Here is a 12,434-nt window from a genome sequence, read left to right as displayed (position 1 = left end):
TGAATGTAATGGATATAAGGTTTAACTTCATATTAAAGCACGTGGCAGAAAATATAAATACTCAAATAAAAGACAAGTAGCTCTTCACTGTACTTTTGTAATGTAAATACATTGAACAGAATGCAAAACAAACTTCTCATTTGAGGAAACACAGAACGTTAATGTAAGATTGTTTGGCTCTGCAGAGGTAGTACTGTGAACAACTTTTAAATAACTAATGATCTGCTGACCGATTTATTTAATTATTTAATTATTTGTTTGAGGAAAAATATTTACTTTTCAGTTCAACATCATCGTCACAAAATCAGTCAGTCCATGCAAACAGCAAACCGGTTGGTCTGAACGTTTGTGTGTTAACTGCTGATCCTCCTTCTAAAGTGCTAAATGTAATTTAAACAGATTATTACTTCAAATTTAGCATAAGAGTGATGTGAGTTACAGAATATTTGATTTAGTGCAAAATTAGAACCATTCATGGGCAACAAGGACTCAGAGGAAATTCTCACTCTAAAACCATGTTCACCTGTGATCACAGAACAAGCTCTGTCCAAAGGGAAGAAGAATACTTTTTATTTTTTTTACAAATGGAAATGTGAAATCTCCTTTTACCTAACAGCCCATTCTTTACTTTCTTTTCTTTTACTTACTGTCCTGCAGTGGAAGACTTACAATAGTAGCTTATGTACGGTTCTCTGCAGCTTTCAGGTGGAAGATATGCTGAACTGTGTAAATATAAAGCTAGTATATACAGGCTTCAAATTAGACTAAAACAACATGCATTAAAAGCTCATGTCTCCTTGATCAATAAAAGTAAAACCCTATGTGTTTGTGTGAGCTGAGTCACATGGTGTCGTCTGTTCTGTGAAGATTTGACAGATTGTCGATGTGTCAGCGAGGCTCTGGACAGATGGACAGAATAAATGAAGACACAGCACAGCTGCTGCTAAATCCACAAAGAAACCTCTCATTTGAAGTCTCCAGTGAACTAATTAACACATTGATCACAGGATGATATTCCTAAAACAGATATCCCAAGTCAAATGTAAAAGCACTCTCAAAAAGTGATCTGAACAGGAAATAGAGGAATGAGTTCTTGTCTGAGTACTCAGTAACCCCTGTGATCTCTGTGTTATACTGCAGAGACTAAGTCAACTACAGAGAGAGAGAGAGAGAGAGAGAGAGGGAGAGAGAGAGCGAGAGAGAGAGAAACACAATGTGACCTGGATGAGAGGAGTTTTCAATGTTTTGGACAGGAAGTGAGTGAAGGATGCATAGTACTTTAAATCTAAAGATGATGCTTTGTGAAGCTTGTTAATTTGGACTTTTGGGATGATGCACATATTCAAATAATGATGAGTAATAAACATCGATTTGACAGAGGCGTTTGTGTACGATCATAAAGTGTTACCTGAGAGCCGATGCTGACATAAACCATCGCCCTCCAGGTGACGGCAAATAATGATGATCTGTTAAAAAATAAATAAATCACAGATCCCATTTCATTGGCTCTTATCCCAAGATCTAAACCTTTATAAAAATCATTGAGACAAATGATCAAAAGACCTGAAAATACTGCTTGCAAACCTCAACTAGAATTCTTCACCGATGATGCTGCTGGTAGATCTTTTTCAGGTTCAGGTTTCAATTAACAGTGGCTTGTAAAGCTGCTGGACAACAAGATACATTTGAACAGTCCAAAGAATGATGTTAGTTCTGTCAGTACTAAATATGTCTATGATTAATTTAATCCCAAAGTAATTACTGCAATAATCTGTAATTACATCATCAACAATATAGACTACATTTCTCAGTGAGGAAACCACTCGGTCCTAAGGTGCAACAAACAATTATTTCAATTAAAGAAAGGATTCATTTATATTAATTAGTGAAGTTTCCCAAAACAAGAATAAGAGGATCAATAAAACAACAAAATCAGAGGGACCCACAGCTGAGTTCATAAATTCCCATCCTTCATTATTCTGAGTCTTGGTGGAGTTCTCCTCCGGGCTGCAGTCTGATTCTCTCTAATCCATTTCTTCACATCAAAGGCTCCACACAGTCACAGTTCCTCTGAAGTCTGCAGCACACACACACATACACCACAGCAGAGTCTTCCTCAGCTCGAGCAGCTTAAAGCTCTACACAAAAGATTCAATCGTACAGTGTTTCCTTGCAGAAGACTCTTTTTGAATCTCCAGCACAGATCAAGTCTTCATCAGGGGGATGACATCAGAATAATTCTTCTTTCTCATCACTGAATATGTGGGGGGAAGATTCTATTTGGAGATCCGGTCCATTTTTATTTTGGCCTTACTGAGGACAAACGTTTACCGAGACTGATTCTCTTACTATACAGGATATATTTAGAAAACAAAATGCATATTTTATTAAAGATGTGTATGGAAGCTCTGTGATGGCTCTCTGTGGGTCTCATCCTCACATGAATTATTCAGCAGATCAAGTCTAGGAGTTGAAATAATCCAACCACAACACAGTGAGTCTACTGCTCAGCTCTGTTACCTCCACACAGCACCGTCAAGTTTATAGAAGGACAGCACTCACCGTGCTTTATGGCACATGCTAAGAGCTATGTGGGGAGAAAAAGTGAGATTATGATCTCTTAACACCCATAGGTGCCTTCTGCAGCAGCAGTGCGAGTCCTTATCTCGGTCTTTCTATAAAAACAGAACCGTCTTAAAGGAGGAGTTCCTTTTTTGTAATGATAAGACTTCTCACATGAGGACACACGTGTTTGCAAAACACTTCTCACCACTTGTTTCAACATTTTCCCACCCGCAAAAGAAAGACAAAAGGCAGCAAGAAATGTAGCAAATATTTAGAAAATGTGATTTTCAAATAGTTTATGAGGAAGTTATTGCAGTGCAAGACATTTGTTACACCTTAAGGATAGACATAGGGCTTGTTTGATTAAAGAAAAACTTAATAGTAACCAATATATTGGTTGTTTACAAGCATGGGGAGATTAAATTATTTTCAGTCATGAATGAAAGTCAGGGGCAAAATTTGCCAATATTTGTTTCCCTCTCATGAAAAAACATTGGCACTTTATTTACTTTGTTCAGCCTTGGCCAACACTGGTCAAAAAATGTCAGCACCAAAGTTAAAATGCACTCCTCACTGACAGAAAAGAAATGGTGTTTGTTGGTGTGTGCAAACAAAAAGAGGCAGAAATCCACATTTCTCCCGTATTGTTCTGTAAACTTTTTCACTTTTATTTTCTACATTTGGATCAGCTCAGTGTGGAAGCTTGGACAGGTCAGTTGAATTAAAACCCCCCACCCCCAAATATCAGAACAATCGATCCACTTCCTCTGTCTCACAATATAAAAACAAAACAAGACACGTTCACATCTTCAGCACACAGTCGTTCACTCCGACATGAAATCAGTCAGTGGCCTCATCGAACTACTACCACGTCCAGGACAAAGATGAACTGGGGACTTGTCCTACATGTAAACCCTCCTCCACTGGAGGAAGCTGAAATGGTAAAAACCTTTATGAAATGACCTCTCCTGCCCTGACTCGCAGCGGCAGGAGTGATAGAGAAGAAAGAAAGTATGATGGTTGAAATGAGATTGACACACTGATGTTTCTGTTCAGCAGTCTGTGATATGAAATGGGAAATACTGCAGGTGGGCTTTCAAAATGAGATATACAGTCATGATTTCAGATATGTCTGCTGCTGCTGCTGCTCTTTGTAACCAACAGTTCAACCCTTCCCTCCCCTCGGCTCTCTGCATTTATTATTCCGTCCCTGATTAAGTCACCGAACACACCTCAGCAACATCTCTTTGATATTCTAATAAGGGCTTCCTTGGCTTCCTCTCCTATTGTAGAAATGTCCTCAGGAGAGCGTGGAAAAAAGAAGAAAAGCAGCATTTTGCTTTTTATATGAAGCATCTGCAGTCGGTCTATGCTACCGAGTCTGGCTGTCCAACAGCGAGGAATCAGAGAGCCATTTGTCCTGGTAAACAGGGAGCTGATGGACTGGGATTAACAGAAATCACACACTCTCACACGCACGCACACATGCATCCACGTACTCTCACACACACACACACTCCACTGGAGGAAAAAAGCCCTTGGAGTGTCTTGAAGAGGTCATTGAGAAGAAGATATGACAAAATGGATTAAAGTATGAGGCTAGTGCAGCCTGTTTCCTATATGTTTACAGGTCATGTGTGTGTTTGATTTCCTTATGGTTGAACACATCATTAGGCAGTGAACATCAGTTACATATGCAGAGTTCCTGTTTGTGTGTTAGCTCTATGTTAAACATCTTAAAAGTCAACAGAGACTGATAGACATACTAATGTTACTGCTCTGTGGCACTCTCACAGGACTGTAGAAACACAAAACCATAGAAAAAAAATGGACATAGAAATCTCAAGATATCACAAACATAGTTCTCTATCTGTAGTTCTCTGCTGACAGCAGAGGTCAGTCCTCGTTCTCTTGTGATTCGTTTGTGAAGTAACTTGGAAATTCCTCAGTAGAGAGGCTTCAGTCTGAGGGATGAAATACTGAGGTGTCACACCAGAGGGAGACACACACTGCTGCAAGACTGTAGGAGGGGCTCACGCTCTCTCACACACACACACGCACGCACGCACGCACGCACACACGCTCAGTCACACATGCACCCTTCTTCATTCACCGGAGTTCATTTCATTACAAGTTTAAATTAAAAAAAAAAAACATAAAACAAGGAATTTAGCCCCCCTCTCATTGCATACATTCATCTTAGAATACACATGCACACACACACACACACACACACACACACACACACACACACACACACACACACACACACACACACACACACACACACACACACACACACACACACACACACACAAACACACACCTAAGTGCACACATTCTCTCATCAGAGGCAGTCAGTAAACGTTTAGTGATGAGTTGAGAGATGGACTACTTTGTCCAGGGAAGCTGTGAGCACAGAATCTCGACTCTGTCCGTCAGTCTCATGTTCACTCCCAGGAGTCACGTCACACTCAGCGGTTAAAATCTCTTTAAAAAAACAAAAAATACAAACGTAAAATAACCAACCACAGTCTCCTGGTGGGAGTCTTTGCTCTTTTGTCGCACTGAGGGGGGTCAAACACACTCCTCCCTCCAATCCCAGTCAGAGGTAGTACCATCCGATCCATCCTCCTCTCTTCCCGAATCCCTTCATGGGAAGTCTTTTCTTTCCTTGTGCCCAATTCTGATAAACACCGACTGTTCCCCTGATTGCTCACTCTGGGCTGCTGTGTGTGTGATTGTGTGTGTGTTTGGGAGTGTGTGGAGCGTGGTCAGAAGACCTCTGGTAGTGTGACATTGCGCAGTAGCCACTGTTGGGAGCGTGTGTGTGTGCAGTCTTTGACGCTGGGCACCTGGCTGTCCTCCTCGCTGGCCTTGTCCAGACACTGGTTACTGTTGACGTGGATCAGGGTCAGCTTCTGCACAGAGAAAACAGAGCGTGTGTGAGAGGGCATGCAAATCCAGCTGGTTCATATTTAATCACAGGACAAGTACATTTATAACTATTCATACAGTATATCTGTTTACAAACTGTCACTTGTCATTTGAGGCTCAGTGGAATTTTGGCTCAGCTCTCAGCAAGAGAAACTCTTTGGTTAAGTTGGGTAATGTGTCATCTACAATTTATATCACTAACTAACTAAAGACAATAAATATTCCACCAACTGAAATGACAGCTGGTCTTAATTTTTTGTCGCTATATCGTGTGACAGTGGGTTTATAATTTTGATATGATGAAAAATGGGAATTCATTTTTAAGGGCTTTAAATTTATTACAAAACTGTTCAAAAATGCAGTCAAAGAAACATTGGTGCACAATCAGTAACCATGGAATGTATCAAACATGGACACTGTTTCAGTGATGTCACCCAATTGATTCTAAAGAGACATTTGAAGCTGACTGATGTCTGTCACCATATAGGTAATACTGTATCCAAAAAACTTTCAATCGATATAGTAACAGGAAGGAGTTAAAGTGGACCTTAAGCTTACAACACCCCCACCTCTCAGTTAAATCAGCCACGCCCCAAAGTATGCAAATGTAAGCATACATTTTAGCATTAATATAATCTCAACAGATGAGTACAAAAGAAACCCCCCCCGCCCCCCTACATTGTGTATGTATAAATAAATGAGCTAGTAAGATCCATACCGTTACTGTCGAGGCTCTAAACATGTTTATTTCTCCTTTCATTTTTAATATAGGAACTAAAGGGGAGTTCTTGGCTTTGGAGCTAGTCTCAAGTGGACACTAAAGGAAGTGCAGTTTATTGAGCTCCTGCATTGTCCTTTTTGTTCAACACTGGAGGCTGCCGCTAGCCGGCAACTCATACTTACTTTCAAAATGTTTATATTCACTTTCAGTTCACTTGAATCGCTGAGCTGTGGGGAGGTTTTGAGAGTGGAGCTTGTTTACTGCAGTGATCAGTCGTCTTTTTTTTGACGAGATACGCTCAAAGTTTTGGATGTGTGAGGACACATGGTTGAAATATAAATCCATTCATTCATTCCTCTCATGTAAAAATACTCTGCTCTTGTTATGCTTTGCTCAATAACCTGCAGACACGGCTCCTTGTGTTGTGAAAGGACCAGTAACAGGATTGTTAAGATGGCTAGTGTTAAAGACAACATGAGGACATTCAGCCCCAGTGTGTGTGAGCCTCAGTCAGACTCAAATTCAAAAGATGATGCACCAAAGTCAGTGGCTGTCAGACGTATCAGTGACAGGTTTAGTTTGAGTCTTTTTTATGTTGTTTGTTAGCTTATAGCTTGGCGCAACTGACACAACTGTAAGTGTTCAGAAAACAAACTATGACATCAGCAGATGTGTTTCATAGTTTTTATGGTACATAGGGGAAAATAGCTCCAGGGTCTGGTTTGATGAAAAACTGACAATCATATTTGCCATAAAACAAAAAAAGGGTTCTGTATTTTTTTTCTGTTCCTTTAAAGAAAGTCTTAAAGAGAAAAACTGCACACTGTTCTTTTCTCTTTTCTGCAGTTTATCCTATTTTTGTCCTGCACCTGCATGCATATTACATTTTTTTTTTCCTCTTTTTGAAATGTTCCTTTAAAGACACAAATTTTACCTTGTTGTTTCTGTTAGTATTTTCATGTTTAGATTCCTTATTTCATCACATATACCATAATGTGTTATGTGTAATATTTCTTCCACTCACTACAGGGTCGTAATCCCAGAGCTGGTTGCCTTTGAGGTGATGACACTTGAGCATCATGACAGGTCCGTTTAACTTGGATACATCTAGACACAAGTCATCCGTTCTGATCTCCTTATTGGCCGTGTAGGAAAAAACCTGAAAGTCACACAAACAAATGTCAGACGAAAACAAACAAATAATTCTCATCATTCTACTCCATATAATTTATTCTAGTACTACTCTTTCATTACTTCTGCCAGAAATGAGGCTAAAATCAGTTTGTCAAAAACCTTTCACTGTATGCATCTCATGAAAAAATCTGTTTATAGCTTTTTGAATGATTTTTCAAAGTCATGTTCCTCAGATACCTGGTTGCCTCCCATGCCATGGCAGTTGAAAATGCCAACTTTTTCATTCTCTTTGCGTGCCATGTTGTCCAGGCACTGGTTGGTCTCCACGTTACGGATCTGAGCAGAACACACAAACAAAAACACACATCAAAAAAAGACAATAACTTGATTCTTTGTGAGTGCTTGGAACTCAGACTAAAGGTGTTGAAGCATTGACACTTTCTGTCATTCTGTCATGTGAATTACAATATGTTCAAGTATGAGTCATGTGTTATTTATGAGTCGTGTGTGTGTGTACATGTGTGTACGTGTGTGTGTGTGTGTGTGTGTGTGTGTGTGTGTGTGTGTGTGTGTGTGTGTGTGTGTGTGTGTGTGTGTGTGTGTATGTGAGCGTACCTCTCCCAGAGAGTAGTAGTGTCTGGGGATCTGGGAGTCAGGATAGACGTTCTCCAAGTACCAGCTGAAGGGTTTACATTGAAGCTTTTGTCTCAGAGCCGAACGAGACGTGATGTCACCATAGTCCACTTTGGTCACACCTGCGCACACACAGACACACAAACAGACATTAGCATGAAAGTCAGCAACTCAAGCACCAAATTAGGATCCAGAGCTAATGTTTCCATTAGGCGTTATTTAAAGGGTGTCACTGCTGGCAAAGCAAAAGACAAAAAAATGATTTAAAACGCACAAACACAGATTGAATTTCAGAGCTTATGGTCTGATGGTAAAGTACCTAAAAAGCCTAATGTTTAAAAGTGACACTTGGTCAAAAATACATTTGGTGAATATCAAACTTACATAGATTAAGTGGAGCTTGCTTTTTGCCGGGGGGTAGCATCAACAGTCTGACTGAATTTGTGTAAAGTAGAATAGTTTCCAAATAAATAATAAAACCCAGTATTAGTGGGGGAAAATCCCACCCACAAACATTTAAAGCAGCCCTGCAGGGTAATACACTTTATTTGTTGTCTATAAAAAAGTGTTTGCTCAAAATGTTCTAAAATAAAATCTGCATAAAAGAGTTTTTTTTTTGTCCATACTGGAGTTCATGGTCTCTGATGAGATTTAGGAATCTCATGCTCAATTTTTAAAGGATGTGCAGGGTCAGAAATCCCATTAACTCAGTAAAAACCCAAGTATACTTCAAGTCAAGTATAGTTTTTCACCATGTGGAAAAAATGACAAACAGTGCTTTCAAACTAAAAAAAAAACTTCTGAAAAACTCCAGAAGGTTTCAGGATGAGCTGCCTGTGTGAACATAAACAGCCACATTTTTCACTCTGACTTTATCCGGAGTTTCTCCTGCCAGCTGCCTCGGATTTGTGCACGACCATAGACTGCACACGACCTCTATGATATCTGTGCATGACATTTAACTGCTGCAATATGTTTTCTGTTCGCCAGTATGTTCTTCTGCGCTCTTTAGTTGACATTGTGATTGAACTACTACTACTGTAGAACTACACATAGAATTAAGATAAACGCAAATTTTCCCTTTATAGCATCGTATAGCAGATGCTGTTGCTTCGTCCGCTACTTCCTGTCTTGCCTCAGAAGCAGTCCTCCTGAGGTGCAAATGTGAAAACTGCTAAACAGAGCTTTGTGGGCAACATTACATACAGCAATGTTTTTCTGTGCTATAGCTTAAAAAACAGGGACACAACTGGCAACAAGTGATCTGTTTGTGGACCCAGATGTGTATCCCTTAAAGCTGTCCATTTTCTTCACCAACAGTTACGTTAACAAGTCCCATGAGCTGCTTCAACAATTGTCTCCTGCATTTGAAACATCACTGTCTGAGAATGTCAAAATAAGACTCCATAACAAAAGCATTACAAAGAAGATTGACATGTCATTTGAGTCGTTTTAAAGATTTTTTGCCGATATTTTCTGGTTTTGTATCCCACCAGCATTTTTGTAGTCAAATCAAATGTTTGTTCTTATTGGAGGCTATGGCAGGTTGGATGGGGACACTGCTGCTTGTCTACCTGCCTAAATTATTCCATTTGCTAACACTGTGCACAACAGGGGTCTTCCACAAGCTCAAGCTAGTAAGCTAGTAGCACAAGAATGCTGGATTCCTCTCGGCGCTCTCTTGAAACTTTTGAAAAACACATCAGGGCCCGACAGAGCCAGTGTTTCGTCTGCATGTTTTGGGTTCCTGTAGAAACAGGATGTAGCAACATGACAGACTACTTTGAAGACAATCATTCTGTCAATAGCTCATTGTAAATGAATGAAACATAACTTTTCTTATTTCAGGTGATCTGAACACATATTGATGAGAATCATAGTGTATTTCTTCCAATAGATCTGTCTCTATCTTACAACACACTGTCAATTACAAAACACAACTGCTTTAATAACCCATAGGTTGCAGTGACTCTGACAGCTTGGTGGAAACTTATGGGACAACCCATGACACCACATCAATTAATCCCAAAGGGCACTTACCAGACTTTCAAACAAATAATATTTAAAATAAAAAGGAAATCCTGCCATTACACATCTAGCTCGCTTATTTGAAGACAACTTAATAATAATATTACATGAAACCCTCAAACAGGCAGGTATGATATCTGTGGTAACAGCTTACTTCAATACTGACAACACACTCTCAAAGATCAAATCAGCCTAGTCAATAAAGCTAAAGAACCACCTCAGGCGATTGACCAGATCACACAGATAAAACACTCACACTAGGCAATCTGCACCGTGCAGAAACTCGTTTGACCCCCAGTCCAAGTCCAACTGGCACAGTATGAAGAGGTGTGCTTCAACACTGACATGACTTATAATCGATCCCTGTCTTCCATAACTGAGAAATCCAGGATTGTAAGAGGTAGAGGCTGTATTTTTTAAAAAATACCAGAGCGCCATTCCTGGCGTGCTCTGGCAGCATTACACGTTGGGCCTGGAGCAGTGTGATTGCCGGCCTGCGGGGTCTGGGGAGTGGGGACAATTGTGCTTCAGCATGGCAACGTGGCCTAATGTTAGTGAGCCCTTAATATTAAAATGAAAACAGCTGTGAGTATCCTTGTCTTCAGGTGGCTATATCAAAATGTCCACAGACCTCAACTGCTGCTGCTACTGGTACTTTCTTTCTTGTAATAAGTGCAGAACTTTACAAGTTCAGAACTTATTTGACAATACCAGAACAGCTCCCCCTTGTGGAGACTCTGCAGCTTTAAAAAAAAAAAAGAAAAGAGTGATGGAACAGAGGGAATCCTGGGCTAGCTCTAAAATTATTCTCTGTTAAGGTACTTTTGCTTAACTTTTAGTTGTTTTTCCTGAGCCAGCTTGTGTGTTCGCCTGTGTAAGTGTGTGTGATTGCATGAGTCAATTGATGCTTTGCAGCGTGAAATTACTCACCGCCCCCGTCCCGCGCTGTTGGGTCACCACTGCTATATCACACTGACGCAGGGTTAATGGATAGATCAAAACCGCCACGGAGATTAACCTCCACACATGAGCACATACATGCATACTTTCATGAGCACAAACACACACACAGTCGTGCACACACCTGGAGAGATGATATAGAAGAAGTTTTTGAATTCATCCATCCAGACTTCTGCCAGGCGCCGGTTGTTTTTGTTGATGATCTGTCCTGTTCCTCCAGGGAACGTGTAGGGCGTTGCCTTTCTGAACACGTGACCAACATGAGAGCATGTGACGATCTCTAGAGTCCCACCACACTGCCAGATCTGTGAAGTAAAAGCCTTGTGAAAACACTTGTACTCCATTCTGTCTCGAGTAGACACACTGCCTGACAGTGAACAAGTAGAGACTGACCAGTGACACAGAATGGCTCTGCCAGTGTTTTGACAGTCTGAATAAGTTTGATTAATCGGCAGTCAGGATGACGCCTGAGAAAGTATTAGTCAAGTCAACAATTTAGTCAGACAAGTCAAACTCACAAGTATAATGAGAATATGTGAGTGTGTGTGGGTTTGTGTTTCAGACACTCCTCAATGCCTGCCAGGCCATGGAAGAATACAGTCATGTCAGTTGGCTGCGGGTGCGTTCACTCACTCTGAAAGAGATTTCCAGGTTCTCTCCTCCCCAGATGTCCATGCCTGCGTCATACGTGCCGATCTCCTGGAAATAATCTCTGTCTATGGAGAACAAGCCACCCGCCATGGTGGGAGTTCTGTCGAGAGACAGGAAGTAGATTAAGAGCAGGGTAAATTCAGAGCAAGGTGGATCTGTGCAACTTGATTCACCAAAAGCCAACTTTCTAAAGGTCAAACAGTATCTAGAATATTGTATTTCACTGCTCTCATCCCCTGTTTATTTGCAGCTTTACTGGTTTTTGATGTTGTCTTTTTGATCTTAATACTCTTTTGGTTGTTCTCCCACTTAGATAATGGTTCCCTCTTTTGAAGAGCCTGATTATTTTCTTCTTTGGTTGTTTTTGCTTTCATTTGGCATCAAAGTTAATTTACCAACATGTAACATTGCAGACAAACTGACAAATTCAGCACATCTGATAGCAAACAGGTTAAAGGATTTTTCTGGCAGCACTTGTCTCATAGTACAGTGAGTGTTTTTACTGAACCACCCTGTGAAATTAGCTTGTACAGCTTTTGAAGAGTACTTCAAAAACTTCAATACCATTTTTCAAAGGTCATTTATGATGCTAAATAAATACACTTTACAATGTTTTTCTTACACTAATATGTGTCCCTAGTCTGTCCACAAAACCCCCAATTAAGAGAAAGGTCCATCCTCTCTGTCTTCTGCTTGCTCCACTTTTCAGAAAATGTGAACTCAAACAGGCCATTTGCAGATTTTGTCTTATCACAAAGGGCAGTAACCCCTCCCCCAGGTGGGTGACACTCCCACAGCTAGGTGT

At 40.4% G+C, this 12,434-nt stretch overlaps 1 protein-coding gene across 2 annotated transcripts in view; it reads right to left on the bottom strand.

Moving 5' to 3' along the window:
* Positions 1 to 2,846: 2,846 nt before the first annotated feature.
* galnt1 (UDP-N-acetyl-alpha-D-galactosamine:polypeptide N-acetylgalactosaminyltransferase 1) overlaps positions 2,847 to 12,434 on the bottom strand; it is a 43,276-nt gene continuing 33,688 nt past the window's right edge. For both annotated transcript variants that reach the window (XM_061050557.1, XM_061050558.1), the window contains exons 9-14: positions 11,612 to 11,729; positions 11,103 to 11,283; positions 7,973 to 8,112; positions 7,595 to 7,693; positions 7,248 to 7,382; positions 2,847 to 5,486 (exon numbers count right to left, since the gene is read on the bottom strand). In XM_061050557.1, coding sequence (XP_060906540.1) covers positions 5,340 to 5,486; positions 7,248 to 7,382; positions 7,595 to 7,693; positions 7,973 to 8,112; positions 11,103 to 11,283; positions 11,612 to 11,729 — 820 coding nt within the window. In that variant the 3' untranslated portion in view covers positions 2,847 to 5,339. The remainder of the gene's footprint in view (positions 5,487 to 7,247; positions 7,383 to 7,594; positions 7,694 to 7,972; positions 8,113 to 11,102; positions 11,284 to 11,611; positions 11,730 to 12,434) is intronic.

Source organism: Labrus mixtus, chromosome 11, assembly GCF_963584025.1.
Source record: "Labrus mixtus chromosome 11, fLabMix1.1, whole genome shotgun sequence".
NCBI lineage: Eukaryota > Metazoa > Chordata > Actinopteri > Labriformes > Labridae > Labrus > Labrus mixtus.
This window is presented reverse-complemented; position numbering and strand designations above follow the sequence as displayed.